The sequence below is a fragment of the Vigna umbellata genome, chromosome 8 (assembly GCF_029865625.1).
Source record: "Vigna umbellata cultivar VRB3 chromosome 8, Vumbellata_1.0, whole genome shotgun sequence".
Lineage (NCBI taxonomy): Eukaryota > Viridiplantae > Streptophyta > Magnoliopsida > Fabales > Fabaceae > Vigna > Vigna umbellata.
The window spans coordinates 43758682-43777420 of NC_142172.1; the positions used below are offsets into that span (position 1 = coordinate 43758682).

At 30.9% G+C, this 18739-nt stretch overlaps 2 protein-coding genes across 2 annotated transcripts; both read left to right on the plus strand.

The window, feature by feature from the left end:
* The first annotated feature begins 6836 nt into the window (after positions 1 to 6836).
* LOC124836478 (beta-conglycinin beta subunit 1-like) lies at positions 6837 to 8954 on the plus strand. Its single transcript, XM_088096309.1, has 6 exons — positions 6837 to 7252; positions 7343 to 7518; positions 7598 to 7678; positions 7779 to 8078; positions 8210 to 8492; positions 8609 to 8954. Exons 1-6 carry the CDS (start codon positions 6919 to 6921, stop codon positions 8788 to 8790), a joined length of 1356 nt encoding a protein of 451 aa, XP_087952435.1. The 5' UTR covers positions 6837 to 6918; the 3' UTR covers positions 8791 to 8954.
* Positions 8955 to 14375: 5421 nt separating this feature from the next.
* Positions 14376 to 16448, plus strand: LOC124836487 (beta-conglycinin beta subunit 1-like). Its single transcript, XM_047311654.2, has 6 exons — positions 14376 to 14762; positions 14853 to 15028; positions 15108 to 15188; positions 15289 to 15588; positions 15720 to 15993; positions 16110 to 16448. Exons 1-6 carry the CDS (start codon positions 14420 to 14422, stop codon positions 16310 to 16312), a joined length of 1377 nt encoding a protein of 458 aa, XP_047167610.2. The 5' UTR covers positions 14376 to 14419; the 3' UTR covers positions 16313 to 16448.
* Positions 16449 to 18739: the final 2291 nt, after the last annotated feature.

Consider the following 18739-nt stretch of genomic DNA (forward strand, 5'->3'; position numbering starts at 1 on the left):
CATACTTATCTTTATCTAGATTAGTTTGACTCAATCTACGTTTTATACCAACTTGACTTAATTTTCACCCAAAGTTGACTTAATTCGATATAATTCTAAATCATCTTAACTCACCTTAGATACACTTTAATTTAAAATTTAAAAAATCTAAAAAATATCAAATCTAAATCGAATCCAAATACAATTAAATAGATTTAAAACCTAAACACATAAATTAAAATCTAGGACAAATTCATTTAAATAAAAAAATATAGAATTGAACTATTATGAATCGAATTTCACAATTTCCATTTTGTGCATTAGTTTTTTTTTAATTTATTCTTATAATTATGTTATATTGTCTCTTACTAATTATTTATATTAGTTATTATCAAAATAGAATAATGAAAAAAATTAATAAATAACTGAGTTTAAATTAAAAATCATGAATAGACAAGGTAAAAAACATTATTAAATGAGTTTAAATAATAAAAAAATTATGAAGAGAGAAGGTGAAGTTAGGAGAATAAATTAGGAAAGTATTTGGAAATTATATTGAAAATTCAAACCATACATTTGACATTTAAAAACGGTGGAAACGGAAGTGATTGAGATTTTCTGTTTTTAGTTTTCCTAATGATTATATTGAAAACTGAAACCATACATTTGACACTTTAAAATGTGAAATTTTATGTTTTCAATTCTCCACATGCTAGACACATATCAACTTTTAATTCTAAATTAATTTGAATAATAGTAACTATGTTCAAGATTTTATTTGCATCCCATATTACTTAAGATTTTTTTCTAAAAAATTAATTAGATATAAAACATATTTTTTTTATGTTTTTAAGTTTAATTGTTTTATTTGCTACTGTCAATTTATTATTCTATAGTATGTTTAATTTATTTATTTATTTTGTTGATAGTTTAAATTAAATATAATTACTATAGAATTATTAGTCTTGTATTAAACACATGTTAACGAGTTAATGTTTATTTCAATCTCACAAATCTAGTTTGTCACATCAGGTATATATTATAATATGACAATTATAGATTATAGTATCCATAATTCTATAATTAATGACATATTTGAACATATTTCTTCACGTAGTAGAAGAATGAATATCTCGAAGACAAGATTATATTTACAGGTAATCTAATTAAAGTCAGATGTCATAATAATCTCAAAAGAATTAAAGAAGAGAAATTTTAAATAGTTTTGATATCATTTAAGAAATAAGTTGATAACTATAAGTTTTGATCTCGAATAAATATGTCTCTATCCATGAATATGAAGTTTTTCATCTGCACCTCAAAAATATTAAAAGTATCCTTGTTTTACTTAACTGATATTCGAATTACAGTTAAGAAATTTAATTAATCCACATTTGAATTACGGTTAAGAAATTTACTTAACAGCAAACAACACCGATAAAAGTTCTTTTTTATTTTATTTATTATTAATAATAAAAAACATATTAAAAATATTATAAGTTTAATATTTTAAATTGAAAAACTAAATTTATAAAATATTTATTTAAATTTCATAATTAAAAATTGTTTTTTAATATAATAAATATTTAATTAATTTGAAAACAAAAAAACTTAAAAAAATATATTAACCGTATTTAAAAATACGGTTAACATATTTAATTTCAAAAATATTAACCGTATTTCCAATTACAGTTTTTTAATTTTTTTTAAATTCTGTAATAGTTTTTTATAAACTTTGATAAATAATATTTTAATTAAAATATTAAATTTTATTTTATAACTTTTTAATATGTATTATTATTTATTATGATTATTAAATAAAAAATAAACTAAAAAATTTAAAAAACAAATCTTGAAAGTTAATTAAAGTTTTTGTGATTTTATTATATATTTTATTTATTGTATTATTATTAATATTGTCTATATTTTATTTATTGTAATACTATTATTAATATTATTATTGTATAAAAAAATCATAAAAACTTTAACTAACTTTCAGGATTTTTTTTAATTTTTTTATTTAATAATCATAATAAATAATAATGCATATTAAAAAGTTACAAAATAAAATTTAATTTTTTAAATTAAAATATTATTCATTTACCAAAAATTATAAAAAAATATTACAAAAAAAAATTAAAAAACCGTAATTAGAAATACGGTTAACATTTAATATGAAATTGAATATGTTAACGGAATTTCCAGGGTTTACATATTATTTTTAAAGTTTTTCTTTAATTAATTAGATATTTATTATATTAAAAGAATAATTTTTAATTATGAAAGTTAAATAAATAATTTTTAAATTTAGTTTTTCAATTTAAAATATTAAAATTTTAATATTTTCAATATATTTTTTAATTATTATTGTTATTAATAAATAAAAACAAAAGGAAAAGTAAAAAAATTTCTTATATCTTTTTTAATTATTATTGTTATATTTTTTAATTATTATTGTTCGAAAGTCGATTAAGTAAATTTCTTAACCGTAATTCGAACGTCGGTATTTTTGGTATTATGGAGGTGAAGAATGAACTTTTGGAAGTGGAGGGGAACTTCTCCAAACTATCAGATTTAAGTTGGATTAATTTTATGTTTGTCATTATTTTTTTTTCATATTTTTTTTTTCTTTTAAGTTTCTTAATATAAGTATGTGACTGCAAGAAGATTGATTATTTGACATACATAAATTTTTTACATTAGTTTGATACTATTCTTATTTACTTTTCATTTTTTTTAAAAAAAATACAAAACTTTACACTTTTATAACTATTTTTCCCTTATACTATGTGTCAAATAAATGTAAAAATGTGTTATAATACCTGACTATAATTAGGAAAATGTTTTTTGAATAAATTTTTGTAACAATTATTTTACAACCGCTTATGTGGTAACTTATAATTTGTCCATTTCAAATATAGAGACTAATAAAATAGTGACATTATCAAAAAATTATTAAAAAAAATTGTTGAAATATCATGGTCCTACATTTACTCTGTGCTGCCATACCACTGTGTAGTCTCTTGGATCTGTACAAAGAAAAGAAAAAACAAAGAAACAAAACACAATCACAGTACCCTCTCAACTTTTAAAAAATGTTTAATGTTTCGGTAAGTCCCTATTTTTGTACAGAATCTCAAATAGGTCACTTTTTTTTCGGCGTCTCAATTAAGTCCTTATTTTGTGAAAATTGCATCAATGAGACCCTTATCGTTAAATGGAACTTAATAGTGTTAATGTAGACTTGACGTGGCACATTGAATTGTTTTTTTAACTAACGTAGCTGAATGATGTGGATTGGGTTATTTTAAAATTAAATTATTTGACTTTTTATTTTTTTTCTCTGCCCTCATATGTTTCTCTCTCTTCTCTCTCATTCACCATCTCTCTTCTCTCTCATTCACGAGAAATCGAAATCCTCTTTCCCTTATATTTATCTCTCTTCTCTCTCATTCACCAGAAATTGAAAAAAGAAAATATGATAACTGGCTATGATAACTGGCTAACTTGTGAAGGTGCTGGAACTATGATAACTGGCTAACTTTATTTATGTCTTTTTTCCTTATTTTGTTGCTCTCTTTTTCTCAATCCCGTATGTACTACCTTCAGTTGAGGTGAGACGATTCACTGCGGTTGTTGGACGGTGCTGGTTGTGTTCTTGAGCGTGGTTGAGGAGTTGATGGTGGCCTTGGATGGTTGCGCGAAGAACGACAGTTCCGGTGACGGTGGCAGCACAAGGAGGTTGATGGAATTAGGGTTGCGACAACAGCGTCATCAAAACACTCCTAAATTCCATCTCTACAGCCATTGCTAACACGTCAGCATAAATATATCTACAAAATGCCACGTCTTCTGCTAGATCATCAATCGTTAACTCCGTTTGTTTCTATTTAATAGAAGGGACGAAGTTGACGCAAAATTTACCAACGTAGGACCAACTTGACTCTTTTTTTAAACCAGGGACCTTTTTTAGAACAATAAGCAAATCTGGGGACAAAAAATGCTATTAAGCCTAATTATTTCATCTCTAAAAAGAATTACAACAAAAAAATCTGGTAAAACATCAAAGATTCTATTAGATTTCGATCTCCATTTTTTCTTTCCAAACATTCCTCTTCACCATCATCGTTCCAACTCCCCTCCAACATTAGACACAACCAATCTTCATCTTCATCATTACAACTTCATATTCCATTTTCCATTTCTCCTTTATTATTCTCCATGGCCATCAATCATTGTTGTCTTTTTCATCATGATTTTTCACAAACACGAACAGATACTCCCCTATAGTTCTAATTTTCTTCTCTTCCCATTCATTAATTCCAACCCAATAATAATGGTTTTACTATGATTGATCATATTTACTGATCATATTTACTGTTCATATTTTCCTTCCTCACCCTTAACAACCCCTTCATCACCCAAACATTGCTTTTCAATGCTAGAAAACCCATCCCCATTCACAACAACCCCACTGCACCCCTCCTCACTTCTCAAACCCCCAACATCTTCTCCAACCTCCTTTGCTTGCTCTGAACCTCGAACCACACTCCCACTTTCTTGCATAGGAGATAAACTTGGTGCCATGATGTTGCTTTCATCCGTGCCCATTTGAAAAAATCAATTTTTTCTCGACAAAAATCAACCTATTATGAAAAAAAGAACAACAAAAAACATGTTAATATGATCAGAGAGTAAAATCACTCAGAGGGCAAACATAAGAGTGCCAATGGCTAGTGGCCACCTCCAATCGCTGTCGAAATAGCGGTGGTGTTGTAGAGGGGAAAAATATCGGTGACATGGAGGAGGACTAGTGTGGCCGCGGCTGAAGCCCCAAGCGACACAATGTTGTCTTCGGTGGAGGCTACGCATGGATATCGATTTGGGGCTTAGTAGAAGAAAAATTGAATGGTGTTGTTGGCAACGGGCTCGACGCAATAATGGACGCAGCCGATGGAAGCTAATACGGTTGCCAGAGGCGATTCAACCGGTAGTGCTTTAGGTGAAGGGTATGACTCGCTTATTGGGAGAAGGAGAAAGGGGGCACGCGTGCTTGATGAGGAAGAAGAAGCCTCATTGCAAAGAAGGCAACATGAGAAGAAAATGTTGTCGGAGGCTTATCTGGTTTAGTTGCAGACACCAATTTCAATCCAGTTTCAATCTATTTCGTTTCCAAGCCCTAATTCCAAGTCCTATTTACAGTTGTTCTTGAGGTAAAGTTGAAATCGAAAATTGCTTAAGCACTAATCAAATAAAGTTTTTATTAAGAACTTATTTCAGAAGAAAATAAAAAGTCAAATAATTTAAACTTTCATTAACTGAAGATGGATGCAGAGAAGAGAGAAAATAAAATAATTTTAAAATAATTTAAACTTTTAAATAATTTTAAAATAACCTAAATCCACATCATTCAACCACGTCACTTAAAAAGACAGTCCAATGTGTCACGTCAAGTATACATTAACGTTGTTAGGTCTAATTTAACGATAAAGGTCTAATTGATACAATTTTCACAAAATAGCGACTCAATTGAGACACCGAAAAAAAAGATAACCTATTTGAAATTATGGAAAAAAAATAAAGATGTACAGAAACATTAAACCTTTAAAAAATTATTTTAATAACAGATTTTTTTTTCAGTATCTCTCTACATAACACACGTCATTCTTTTACTATTCATCATTTATTTATGATTTTAAATCTAATAAAAAAATGATATGTTATAAGAAAAAATGATAATTGTCCTCCACTTATTCACTGGCTGAACATGATCGCCGCGTCCATGTACGTCAAAATGCCATGCACAGCAACACGTGCTTAACATGCACTTCAAATTGCTTACCGTCTTAACTCACACAACAACACATTGCATGGTTCTTCGTCCACAGCCAATGCACGCAATCCACCTTCATCATCATCACAAACCACCCCTATCTCTTCCGCCACCTCACTTGTCCTTTTACTTTGGCAAGTATATCAAGTGCTTACCTTGGCCTCGCGTTCGTCTATGAATGATGTTCACGGAATGAGTTACGAGTCACGTATAACACAATCCAGTAAATTCATCCATTGTTGCATGCCAAGAAAAATACAAAGAAATGAGATTGATGATATTAGAAAGTGGTTTTTAAATCTAACTCAACTTCACAAAATCGGCTTGTAATATATTATATTTATATATTATAAATTGACTTTATCTCTAGTTGATACACACTTTCTTTACGTCGAGGTATAAACATATCGTGCATTAAAAATTAATAAAATGGTCAAATAACGACTCAACAACGGATGAAAACTGGATCTAATATCATATTAAAAAATGAGTTTAAGTCTAATCTCACAAAATCGATTTATAAAATGAAATTTACACTTCAGCTTCACTTATGTATATTATAAATTAGTCTTTCTCTCTCATTGAAGTAAGGTGATGTAAGCTTTTCAACCGATGAAAAAAAAAAAAGAAACACAGTATCCTTTCAAAATAGAGACAAACGCAACCGCACCCCGGTTCAATCACACCCTTGCTGGCTGATCAAGATGCCGCATCCATGTATATATGACAAAATGCCATGCACACCGACACGTACTCAACATGCACTTCAAGTCTCTCACTTCTCAACTCAAACACCTAATACAATTCTTGTTTCTTAGTCCGCACACAGCCAATACTACTGAGCCTACCTCTATCATTACCACAACCACATGTATACGTATTCATTCTCTTCCGCCACCTCAATTTTTAGCTTCAACACATGTCAACCTCTGCATATATGCGTGTCATCCATGGCCAAATCTCCATGCATGTTCCAAGGACCTTCTCTCTTATATACCTATAAATACCCCTAACATCCCTCACCTCATTCATCACCCATCAAGAGTACTACTACAATATTCCATCTAGTACTCTACTCTAATACCTCCACCCAACTCATATTCAATATGATGAGAGCAAGGGTTCCACTGCTGCTGTTGCTGGGAATTCTTTTCCTGGCATCACTTTCTGTCTCCTTCGGCATCGTACACCATGAGAGCCGAGAAGAAGTGTCGGTTTCAAGTGGAAAAAATAACCCTTTCTACTTCAACTCTGACAGGTGGTTCCGCACTCTATACAGAAACGAATTTGGTCGCATTCGGGTCCTCCAGAGGTTCGACCAACGCTCCAAACAAATGCAGAATCTTGAAAACTACCGTGTTGTAGAGTTCAAGTCCAAACCCAACACCCTCCTTCTTCCTCACCATGCTGATGCCGATTTCCTCCTAGTTGTCCTTAATGGTAAGTAATCAACTATAATCGCTACTGACTTAACATCATCACACTTTCCTTCTCCTGCACCAGTGATGCTAATCAATTTGTTAATTACAGGGACAGCCGTACTCACCTTGGTAAACCCTGACGGCAGAGACTCCTACATTCTTGAGCAAGGTCATGCCCAGAAAATCCCTGCGGGAACCATTTTCTTTTTGGTTAACCCTGACGACAACGAGAATCTCAGAATAATCAAACTCGCCGTACCCGTTAACAACCCTCACAGATTTCAAGTACTGCCTTCTGAACTAATTTTTGTTATTCTAACTTGCATTTTTTCTCCACGTGTGATGATAAATGTTTGGCCTGTAGGACTTTTTCCTATCTAGCACAGAAGCCCAACAATCCTACCTGCAAGGATTCAGCAAGAATATTCTAGAGGCCTCCTTCGATGTAAGCAACCACATATTTGCGCTGCCATTCAGCTACTAGTTTGTCTAAATTTCACATTTTTTTAATGATATCATTATCTATATTTGCATGATTTTTATAGAGCGACATCAAGGAGATAAACAGGGTTCTCTTTGGAGAGGAGGGACAACAGCAGCAAGGCGAGGAGAGTCAGCAAGAGGGAGTGATTGTGGAACTTAAAAGGGAACAGATTCGGGAACTGACCAAACTTGCCAAATCTAGTTCAAAGAAATCTCTTTCCTCCGAAGATGAACCATTCAACCTGAGAAACCAAAAACCCATCTACTCCAACAAATTTGGAAAGTTGTACGAGATCACACCGGAGAAAAACCCGCAACTTAAGGACTTGGACGTGTTCCTCAGTTCTGTAGATATGAAAGAGGTAATAAATACAAGGAAAAACCGTGTGGACAATCTCAGCAATTGAATTCTATTATTCACTGTAACGTCATAATTATAAGATCTTAGTACTGAGATCATAATTAAATAATGGTTGTTTTTGAAAAACTTCAGGGAAGCCTTCTTCTGCCACACTACAATTCTAAGGCCATGGTGATACTGGTGATCAATGAGGGAAAAGCAAACATTGAACTGGTTGGTCTAAGAGAACAAGAACAGCAGCAGCAAGAGCAGCAAGAGGAAATGTTGGAAGTGCAGAGGTACAGAGCTAAGGTGTCAAAACACGATGTATTTGTAATCCCAGCAGCTTATCCAGTTGCCATCAACGCAACCTCCAATCTAAATTTCTTTGCTTTCGGTATCAATGCTGAGAACAACCAGAGGAACTTCCTTGCAGGTATATATATTAAATATCTTCTTGAATTTGAACATACCGCTCTTGTTTGTTTTAATCCTTATTCTGAACTTGTTTTATTTACAATTGATTGGTAACTCGTGATTGAAAATTTGAAGGTGAGAAAGACAATGTGATTAGTGAGATACCTACAGAGGTGTTGGATCTTGCTTTCCCTGCGCCTGGTGAGAAGGTTGAGAAGTTGATAGAAAAGCAGAGTGGGTCCCACTTTGTTGATGCACAGCCTGAGGAACAGCAAAAGGAGGGTCCTAAGGGAAGAAAGGGTCACTTCGTGTACTGAACAACTATGAACTAAATGTATGTAAGGTGTAAGAGCTTACAGAGAGCGTGGAAATGTGGAAATATGTATCGGACCATGTAACAAATAACTGAGCTCCACCTGACTTCTTCTATGAAATAAACAAATCGAGCATATATAAGATGCTTGCGTTTTGAGTTCTTCAATTATCTGCTTTGTGCTTAGTTAATTTGTTATGATTGGGTGGGAGGTAGCAAATCACTAAAAGCATATATATTTTTTTAAAAATTAGTCACAATCAATTGTTTTAGGCCTCTTAGGTCTCTAAATTGATTTCTATTTAAGGATTGATTGGATCTCTAAAATTTATCTGTGCTATTTTAAGATTTAAAGATTTTATTCCAGTGGTGTTTGAGGTTACCACAAAATTACCCTGTTTCCGAATAGCACACACACAGACACACCTAAATGTAAATGAAACCTATTATTTCCTAGTGCCCTGCAACCTTAAATAATTTTAACTTAGGCATTCTCATGTAATTAGTACTTGGATGGAGTATCAAAAATTGGAACGTTACAAAGATACATTTTATTAAATCTTTTATATGTGTAAAAGAAGTTATTTGTATTCTTTAATTAATGATATTTAGTTGGCTTTTAGTTTTTTATGGTATCTATTATTCTGTTTTTATATATTATAAACAATTTACTAAAACATGTCGGAGAAGCACTTCGGACCAAAAAAAATAATAATAGTGAACATGAAATAAAAGTTTTTTAATGGTGAATTAATTATTTCTTCACTGTGTGAAAAGTTGTGACTTACATAGAGTTATTCGGTTTGATAAAGAGAAACGGTAACAGAGAAGAAGTTATTATTATGGTAACAAAAACATGCAATCATCCTGAGTAGCATGGAAGGAAGAGAAAGATGCCTATGACTGTTAACGTTTGAAAAGTCGATGTTTAAATAAAGATAAACATATTAGTGTGCCTTTAATAAGTGTTATGGTAACACCATTATGATGATTTGAGACTTTCATTTTTTTTCTCTCTACACACTTAATTAACAACTCTAAATTATTATTTTATTGTAATATTTTATTTATATTTATTCTTATTTTAATATGATATTTTATTATGATAAGTAGTTCTCAAATGAATGTAAATAAAAAAGAATAGATGTCTCTATTTTTCCTTTGATACAATATTCTCATATATCATTTAAAAAATTCTTATAATCACTTTCAAAATAAATATCGAAAACTAAAATGATTAATTCAAAGGAATAAATATTAAAAGAAGTTATAAAGTATTAAACCAAAATTTTAGTTGGAAAGTTACTTTATGTTGGTTTAAGCTAGATAATTTTATTATCTTGGATAATTTTTCTGATGCTGATACTTAAATAATATTTATTTGATTTAATTATGTTTTAACTTTTATACAGTTCGGTATTTTTAATTCAATACTTATTAAGTTATTTAAGTCTTTGATTCATTTGGTTATTCTATTTAATTTTGATTTAATTGATTTTAAGTTATTTAAGTCTTTGATTCATTTGGTTCTTCTATTTAATTTTGATTTAATTGATTTTAAAATTTGTCAAGGTTAATGTAGTTATGTTTTTAAAATTTGTGAAGGTTAATGTGGTTATTTATGTTAAATTGATGTTTAGAAGGTGATCATAAAGAATAATAATTAGTAATTAAGTGAGTTCTTATATTTTTTTATATGGAGATAATGTGATCTTTTTCTTGCATGTTGTCGAGGTATAGACATCATCTCTTGTTAGGATAGATTCTAACCATAACTCTTATATCATGTTAAGAAGTAGACTTTAAGCCTAACTCAACTCCACAAAATCAGTTTGTAAGGTGAGATTTGCACCCACTTATATATTATAAATTGACCATATCTCTAGTCGATGTGAAACTTTCAACAATGTGAATTAAAGTAAACAAACAAAGATTTTGAATATATGATATTGAATCTAAAGGAGACAATGTGTTACCGAAAAAGTAAGGATTGAAGAAGACAATGTGTTACCGAAAAAGTAAGAATTGAAGAAAAAAATATGATATTGAATCTAAAGGCGATATATGTGAGATTGTGTTATGAAAAAAATAAGGATAGAAGAAAAAGAAGAAAGTTTGAACTAAATGATTTTAAGTATCATGAGGGTTGATTTTGCTCACAAAGAAATTAAATGATTATTATTTTTAGTTTTTTTGTCTTTAATTAGTTGATCCACTTACATATATTATTTTCAATATTTTTCATCTTGTTGATCTACTTTTTAAAAGAGAAGAAAGGATTTGATATACAAGTTGGAAGATCTTATAATGAGAAACTATAGGATGTTCAATAAGTTGAGACGTAACAAAAATAATGTTCATATCATTATGCTGATAACAATTTAAAGACATATTTAAACCCACAAACAATTTTTTTTAAAACTTAATTAAGAACACTAAAATTTATGAGATATTTGACACGTAATTTATTTTATTTGTTTACCAAAATTGGACTATGAAATTACTTAAGCTTTGTTCACTTGAATGGATTTGGGAGAGAGTGACTGAATGGATTTGAAAGGATTTAAAGGTAAATTTTTTATTATTTTTTGGAGTAAGTGAGAACGGATTTGGAAGTAAAGTTTGTGAGAATTAGTGTGGGATTTGATTGATGTGACAATTAAAAAAATTTACTTCCAAATCCACTCTCACTTACCTCCAAAATCCACTCAAATAAACAACAAAAAATTTATCTTCAAATCCTCTCAAATTCATTCAATCACAATCCCCAAATCCATTCAAGTGAACAAAGTGTTAAAGTTAAATATGAATTTTCATCCCATTATTATACAAAAATTTTATGACATAATTTTTTGCTGTAATTTATTAGTTTAGTTTAGTGAAAAATAAATACATGAACTTTATGGTTTAAAGATTCTTTTACAAGGTTATATTTAAGTAGTGATGATAATAAATAAACTTGTAATTACTGGTATTATATTTAAGTGTGAATGTAGATAATATTAAATTTTTGAAATTTGATATGAGAACAAATTATGTTGACTCTCTGACAAGCACACCATTGTTATCATTAATTTTAAAAGCAAGAGTATCAAATCCAAAAATTCTTAGTATAATACTAAGAACTACACTAACTTTATTGCTAGACATAAAATAAAAGATACAACATGAAACGAGATTAAATAAATAAATAAAAACTTAAAAAGAACTTAGAATTTAACACTATAATGTTTTTAGTATTTTTGAAATGAGAAAGCAAGTTGGATTGAAAATATATGATATGGATATTGTTGGGATTAGACTTCATCGCCCTTTTGTTTCATTAAATTCAAGAATATAGATTTTTCTTTTTTTCATTGTCATTTATCCTTATTATAAAATGTTGTACTGCAATTCCTTAAAATAAACCTTAAATATATTCTACTGAATTACAATTTCTTGCCAACTAAATAAAATAAACTCTTATTAAAATCAAGGATTTAAAGATGATCAATAAGTTATTCTTTGTGCCGAGACAAATGATCAATAACTCATAAGAGTTACAACTTCAACTATTTTATAGTTGATCAAGCCACAATATACATAAACAGAAAGAATAAACATTAATAAAAATAATAATATAGCATTGCATATAAATATAATCAAAATATACAAGAGATTTAGTAACTACACCTAACTCCAACAAAAGAAATAAATAGCATGGAATTTATACAAAAGGATGAAAGGAAATGGAGGTGGAAGCCACTAATGGTGTCTCCAATGGATAGGTACCCTACCCTTCCATTCTATGTTTCATCCTTTGCCCCCTCCCTTTTTGTGTCTTACACCTTTCATATATGATATGAGTCAAAAAGAGAACATTCCATAAATGACTCATTGAGTCAAAACATAGGCTGGTTGAGCGAAATTTGCAAGCAATGTCATCATACTTTCTGTTAATAGTATTATAAGCAAGGATTAGCTCTTATTTTGCAAGATGATGCTCTCTAGTCCAAGTCTTGACTGAGTAAGAAATATATTAATTAAATATTAAATGAATTTTGACTACGACAGAAACTATTTATGATCGTGTTGGTTAGACTAACTTTACTTTTATTAAAATGTTAGATGTATCAATAAAATATATAGTTAATCTCTCTTTTCCTATAATTATAAAAGTTAAAGAAAAACTATAAAAATCATTTTAGAATGTTTAAAAAAACTAAAATAAGTGAATATTATGTTAAGCATAAAGAATATTTATCAGGTTAATTACTAAACTATTTATATTATTTTTGTTTTAAGTCTATAACATTTTTAATTTATAAGGTTATTTGCACAATTTACATATGAACATTTGTTGGGTTTGTAGTTTCGTAACTCTTTTTTTTATAATCATTTGGATTTATTCTATTGTTAATTAAAATTTTAATTTAATATTTATGAATTATATATTTTTTAATATGTAATATTGAAAAAAAAATGTAACCTTGTAACATTTAATATTGAACAATATGATAGGTTTTTAATAAAGAATTATTTAATTAATATCTGAAGTATTAAAAATATGAATACGAACATCAGTATATCGATTATCTAATCTCATTCGTATTAAATAAATAAAATTTTACTTTAAAAGTAGGTACGAGATAATCAAACCGTCGTCCTCTCACCCTATTTTCATCAATTTGGGGTTTTTAGTGAAACTATGTAATTTAGTAAAGTCTTTATCTTTTATATCAGAAGATCCAATTGACTCAAAATATTGAAACTTTACAAAAAATTGAAGGTTATTTTTTATATAATTCAAACAATTGATGGATTTAAATATATTGTTTTCAAAATAAACTAGGCCTCGTCCTGAACAGCCCTAGTTATTGACGTTCTGTGAGGATTTACGGTAAACATCCATGACTTGATATATTTTTTAAAATATAAAATAATTTGAAATGAATTCATAAGAAAGTAACAATATTATTATTTTATTAAATGAATAAAAGTACATACAGATTGAAGGCTGTAAGTGAAACATTTTTCATTGCGTCTTATTATTTAGTTTAAACATAATACAGACCGTACTGAACAATTACTTATATTTTTCTTGGCAGCCATAATTATCATTTTAGTGATTTTTATTTTTCTTGGTGCTTTGTTTTGATAAAATGTAAGTCCATAATTACAATTACTGTGCAGTCTCATACGACTCTGAAGTCTCTTGGATCATGCATCGATGCTAGGGCAAGAAAAAGACAAAGATCACAGAAAAAAGGACAACACACAGAAAAAACGAATCAACAGAGAGATCACGATCGCCGCGTCCATGTATGTCAAAATGCCATGCACAGCAACACGTGCTCAACATGCACTTCAAATCGATCACCATTTTAACCCACACACCAACACATAGCTTGGTTCTGCGTCCACAGCCAATGCACACAATCCATCTTCATCATCATCACAAACCACCTCTATCTCTTCCGCCACCTCACTTACTTTCAATTCAACACACGTCAATCTGCATGCAATCCCGAGGCCAAATGTCTATACGTGTTATCAAGAGCCCTCTCTCTTGCATAATTAACTTACTATAAATACCCATAATCGCTCCGTGTTTTCCTCATCCATCACCCCATATTCACTAATACTACTACACTATGATGAGAGCAAGGGTTCCACTGCTGCTGTTGCTGGGAATTCTTTTCCTGGCATCACTTTCTGTCTCCTTCGGCATCGTACCCCGGGAGCACCATGAGAGCCGAGAACAAGTGTCGGTTTCAAGTGGAAAAAATAACCCTTTCTACTTCAACTCTGACAGGTGGTTCCGCACTCTATACAGAAACGAATTTGGTCGCATTCGGGTCCTCCAGAGGTTCGACCAACGCTCCAAACAAATGCAGAATCTTGAAAACTACCGTGTTGTAGAGTTCAAGTCCAAACCCAACACCCTCCTTCTTCCTCACCATGCTGATGCCGATTTCCTCCTAGTTGTCCTTAATGGTAAGTAATCAACTATAATCGCTATTGACTTAACATCATCACACTTTCCTTCTCCTGCACCAGTGATGCTAATCAATTTGTTAATTACAGGGACAGCCGTACTCACCTTGGTAAACCCTGACGGCAGAGACTCCTACATTCTTGAGCAAGGTCATGCCCAGAAAATCCCTGCGGGAACCATTTTCTTTTTGGTTAACCCTGACGACAACGAGAATCTCAGAATAATCAAACTCGCCGTACCCGTTAACAACCCTCACAGATTTCAAGTACTGCCTTCTGAACTAATTTTTGTTATTCTAACTTGCATTTTTTCTCCACGTGTGATGCTAAATGTTTGGCCTGTAGGACTTTTTCCTATCTAGCACAGAAGCCCAACAATCCTACCTGCAAGGATTCAGCAAGAATATTCTAGAGGCCTCCTTCGATGTAAGCAACCACATATTTGCGCTGCCATTCAGCTACTAGTTTGTCTAAATTTCACGTTTTTTTAATGATATCATTATCTATATTTGCATGATTTTTATAGAGCGACATCAAGGAGATAAACAGGGTTCTCTTTGGAGAGGAGGGACAACAGCAGCAAGGCGAGGAGAGTCAGCAAGAGGGAGTGATTGTGGAACTTAAAAGGGAACAGATTCGGGAACTGACCAACCTTGCCAAATCTAGTTCAAAGAAATCTCTTTCCTCCGAAGATGAACCATTCAACCTGAGAAACCAAAAACCCATCTACTCCAACAAATTTGGAAAGTTGTACGAGATCACACCGGAGAAAAACCCGCAACTTAAGGACTTGGACGTGTTCCTCAGTTCTGTAGATATGAAAGAGGTAATAAATACAAGGAAAAACCGTGTGGACAATCTCAGCAATTGAATTCTATTATTCACTGTAACGTCATAATTATAAGATCTTAGCACTGAGATCATAATTAAATAATGGTTGTTTTTGAAAAACTTCAGGGAAGCCTTCTTCTGCCACACTACAATTCTAAGGCCATGGTGATACTGGTGATCAATGAGGGAAAAGCAAACATTGAACTGGTTGGTCTAAGAGAACAAGAACAGCAGCAGCAAGAGGAAATGTTGGAAGTGCAGAGGTACAGAGCTAAGGTGTCAAAACACGATGTATTTGTAATCCCAGCAGCTTATCCAGTTGCCATCAACGCAACCTCCAATCTAAATTTCTTTGCTTTCGGTATCAATGCCGAGAACAACCAGAGGAACTTCCTTGCAGGTATATATATTAAATATCTTCTTGAATTTTAACATACCGCTCTTGTTTGTTTTAATCCTTATTTGGAACTTGTTTTATTTACAATTGATTGGTAACTCGTGATTGAAAATTTGAAGGTGAGAAAGACAATGTGATTAGTGAGATACCTACAGAGGTGTTGGATCTTGCTTTCCCTGCGCCTGGTGAGAAGGTTGAGAAGTTGATAGAAAAGCAGAGTGGGTCCCACTTTGTTGATGCACAGCCTGAGGAACAGCAAAGGGAGGAGGATCGCAAGGGAAAAAAGGGTCCATTATCTTCAATTTTGGACACTCTGTACTGAATAAGTTTCTAGTAATATAGCAGTGAGAGAGCTCATAGTGAGTGTGGAATTAACGTGTCGGATCATGTAACAAATAAGTAGAGCTCCACATGGCTTTTCCTACTATGAATAATGAATAAACTGAGCCTTTATAGTATGCTTGTGTTTTAAGTCCTTAGACTCTCTGCTCTGTCCTCGCTAATTTGTTATGGTTGTCATGTACCAAAGTACTTACGTAATTTGCTTTTAAGTGAAATATCTGAGTTATATACGACTCGTTTATTAAATAAGAAAAGGCTTTAATGCCAGATATATCTTATATTATAAAAAAAAAATCGGTTACAAAGAGCTAAGAGAGGTTCACAAAAGAAAAAAGGAAAACGAAGAAGGACGGAAACGAGGTTCCCATGGTATCGGCTCGTAGCCTCTGTAACGAGGTGGTTGGAGAGAGTCACCTTGGTCTTCAGTTGTATAGCCAACCAGTGTTATTAAAGTGTTAATAGAAGCTTATATGAGGTTGAAATCACTGCTTGATCATCAATAAAATTTGTTAACTAGAAATTCTGCTTCTGCTGAGCTACAACATCTTACTTCTTTGAACACTTAGAAAAGACACTTGAACATGTACTAAAACCGTACCACATTTATTTTTCATATCTTCCAAGCTACCTTCCCAATTACTATTAGACTTACTTGCAATTCTTGACTCCATAACTGAAAATACACTTGATGTATCTTACAACTGTCTTTGTAGCTTACTCGAAATAAGATTTTAGACCTTGACTCCGTATGGATACTACGCTTGATTTATCTTATAAATTGCTTTGTTGCTTTCAAGTAAAGTTTACTCAGATAGTGCATGAATCCTAACAACAACTTACTGGAAATAATATTTCACATCTTATAGATGTGAGATACTACATTAGACACTTAATCAAGTTTCTAAAATCAACTTCGTCAACTTTACCTGCAACACTCAGGTGAACTTCTCCTTATTCATAGGAGTTCATTGTTTTACTCATCAAAGTTAATTTTTTTCAAGAATATCTTTCTTTGACAAAGAAAGTCTTCTTCTTTTGAGTGATATCCGTCTCCAAGAAATAAGTCATAAGATCGAGATCAATTATCTCAAATTAATACATTTCATTTCTTGCTTAAAATCTTCAAGTAAAATTACGTCGTTTTTCTGTAATCAAATGAGTAAGATATCAGCACCAGCGTATACTTAACATAAATCTTAACTTCAGATAGCCTCTTTTGAAAACCAAAATGCAGCTGATGATAATTTATTTTGTTATACCACACTCTTAGAACTTGCTTTAAGCCATGCAAAACTTCTTTTTTCTAACAAGTAGACTGTCTTCTTGTTGCTCAACATAATTTCCTCTTGCAGAAAAAAGGCATACAATAATGTACAATTTTTGTCAGAAAAAAAAAGTAATATATTGAGTAGAATTTTTTTCTATTATTATTAAAGAATTATTGTTTACCTCAACTATACAACATAAATATTAGCCTTAGATATTACAGCTTCATGACCCTTTTATTGCATTCGAAAAGATGATCCATTTGAAAAGGTTGATAACTTTTCTCTTTAACACTGTTTTAGAATCCATATTTTAACAATTTTTTTTAATAACTTTTTTTGAATGGATTACGTGTCAGTATTTTATTGGTCTATATATTTGAAACGAATCAATCATAAACTATCACATAAATTGTTGTAAAAAAGTTTTAGAAAAAAGTTTTTTTTACAACTATTTTACAACCGCTTATGTGCTAGCTTGTGATTGATTCATTTCAAATATACGGATCAATAAAATAGTGAGAGTCTATTATCAAAAAATTATTAAAAATAGTTATTAACATATATGATGATCCTAGCTAGAGGTGCACCTTTCACAACACAATTTTCTATCATCAACGTTCTTCATACAATTTCTTTTTTCAACAATTCCATAAGCAAAGTCGTTTCCTAACTTTGTCTTGTTAACTATACTAAACAATTTATTTAAGTATGTCTCAAACCTTTTCATTCTTTGAAAACTTAAATTTCTTCATTTTATTAACACATACATGTTTTATATTCTTCTACTTTAATTTTTTTATCAACAATAAAATATATTAATTATAAAGTACTTTGAAAATGTTTCAATCTTTTTACACATGTAGACACAAAGAAAAAAAAATAGAAGCACAAAACAAAAATACACAGCCTTCATATTATAAAGAGAACCAGGTAATCCAGACATAAGAGACATACATCCAAAACTAAAAAAAAAAAAAATTGAGCATAATTTCTTCAAACACTTCATGTTTTTAAGATAAGACTTTTGTTTAAAGTGTTATCTAATGTTGCATATATAAAGTTCCGTTAGTAGATATGATAGCTAGACCATGCAATTTTTAAATATGATTCATTTCTTCATATTATAGAAAATTATGTGG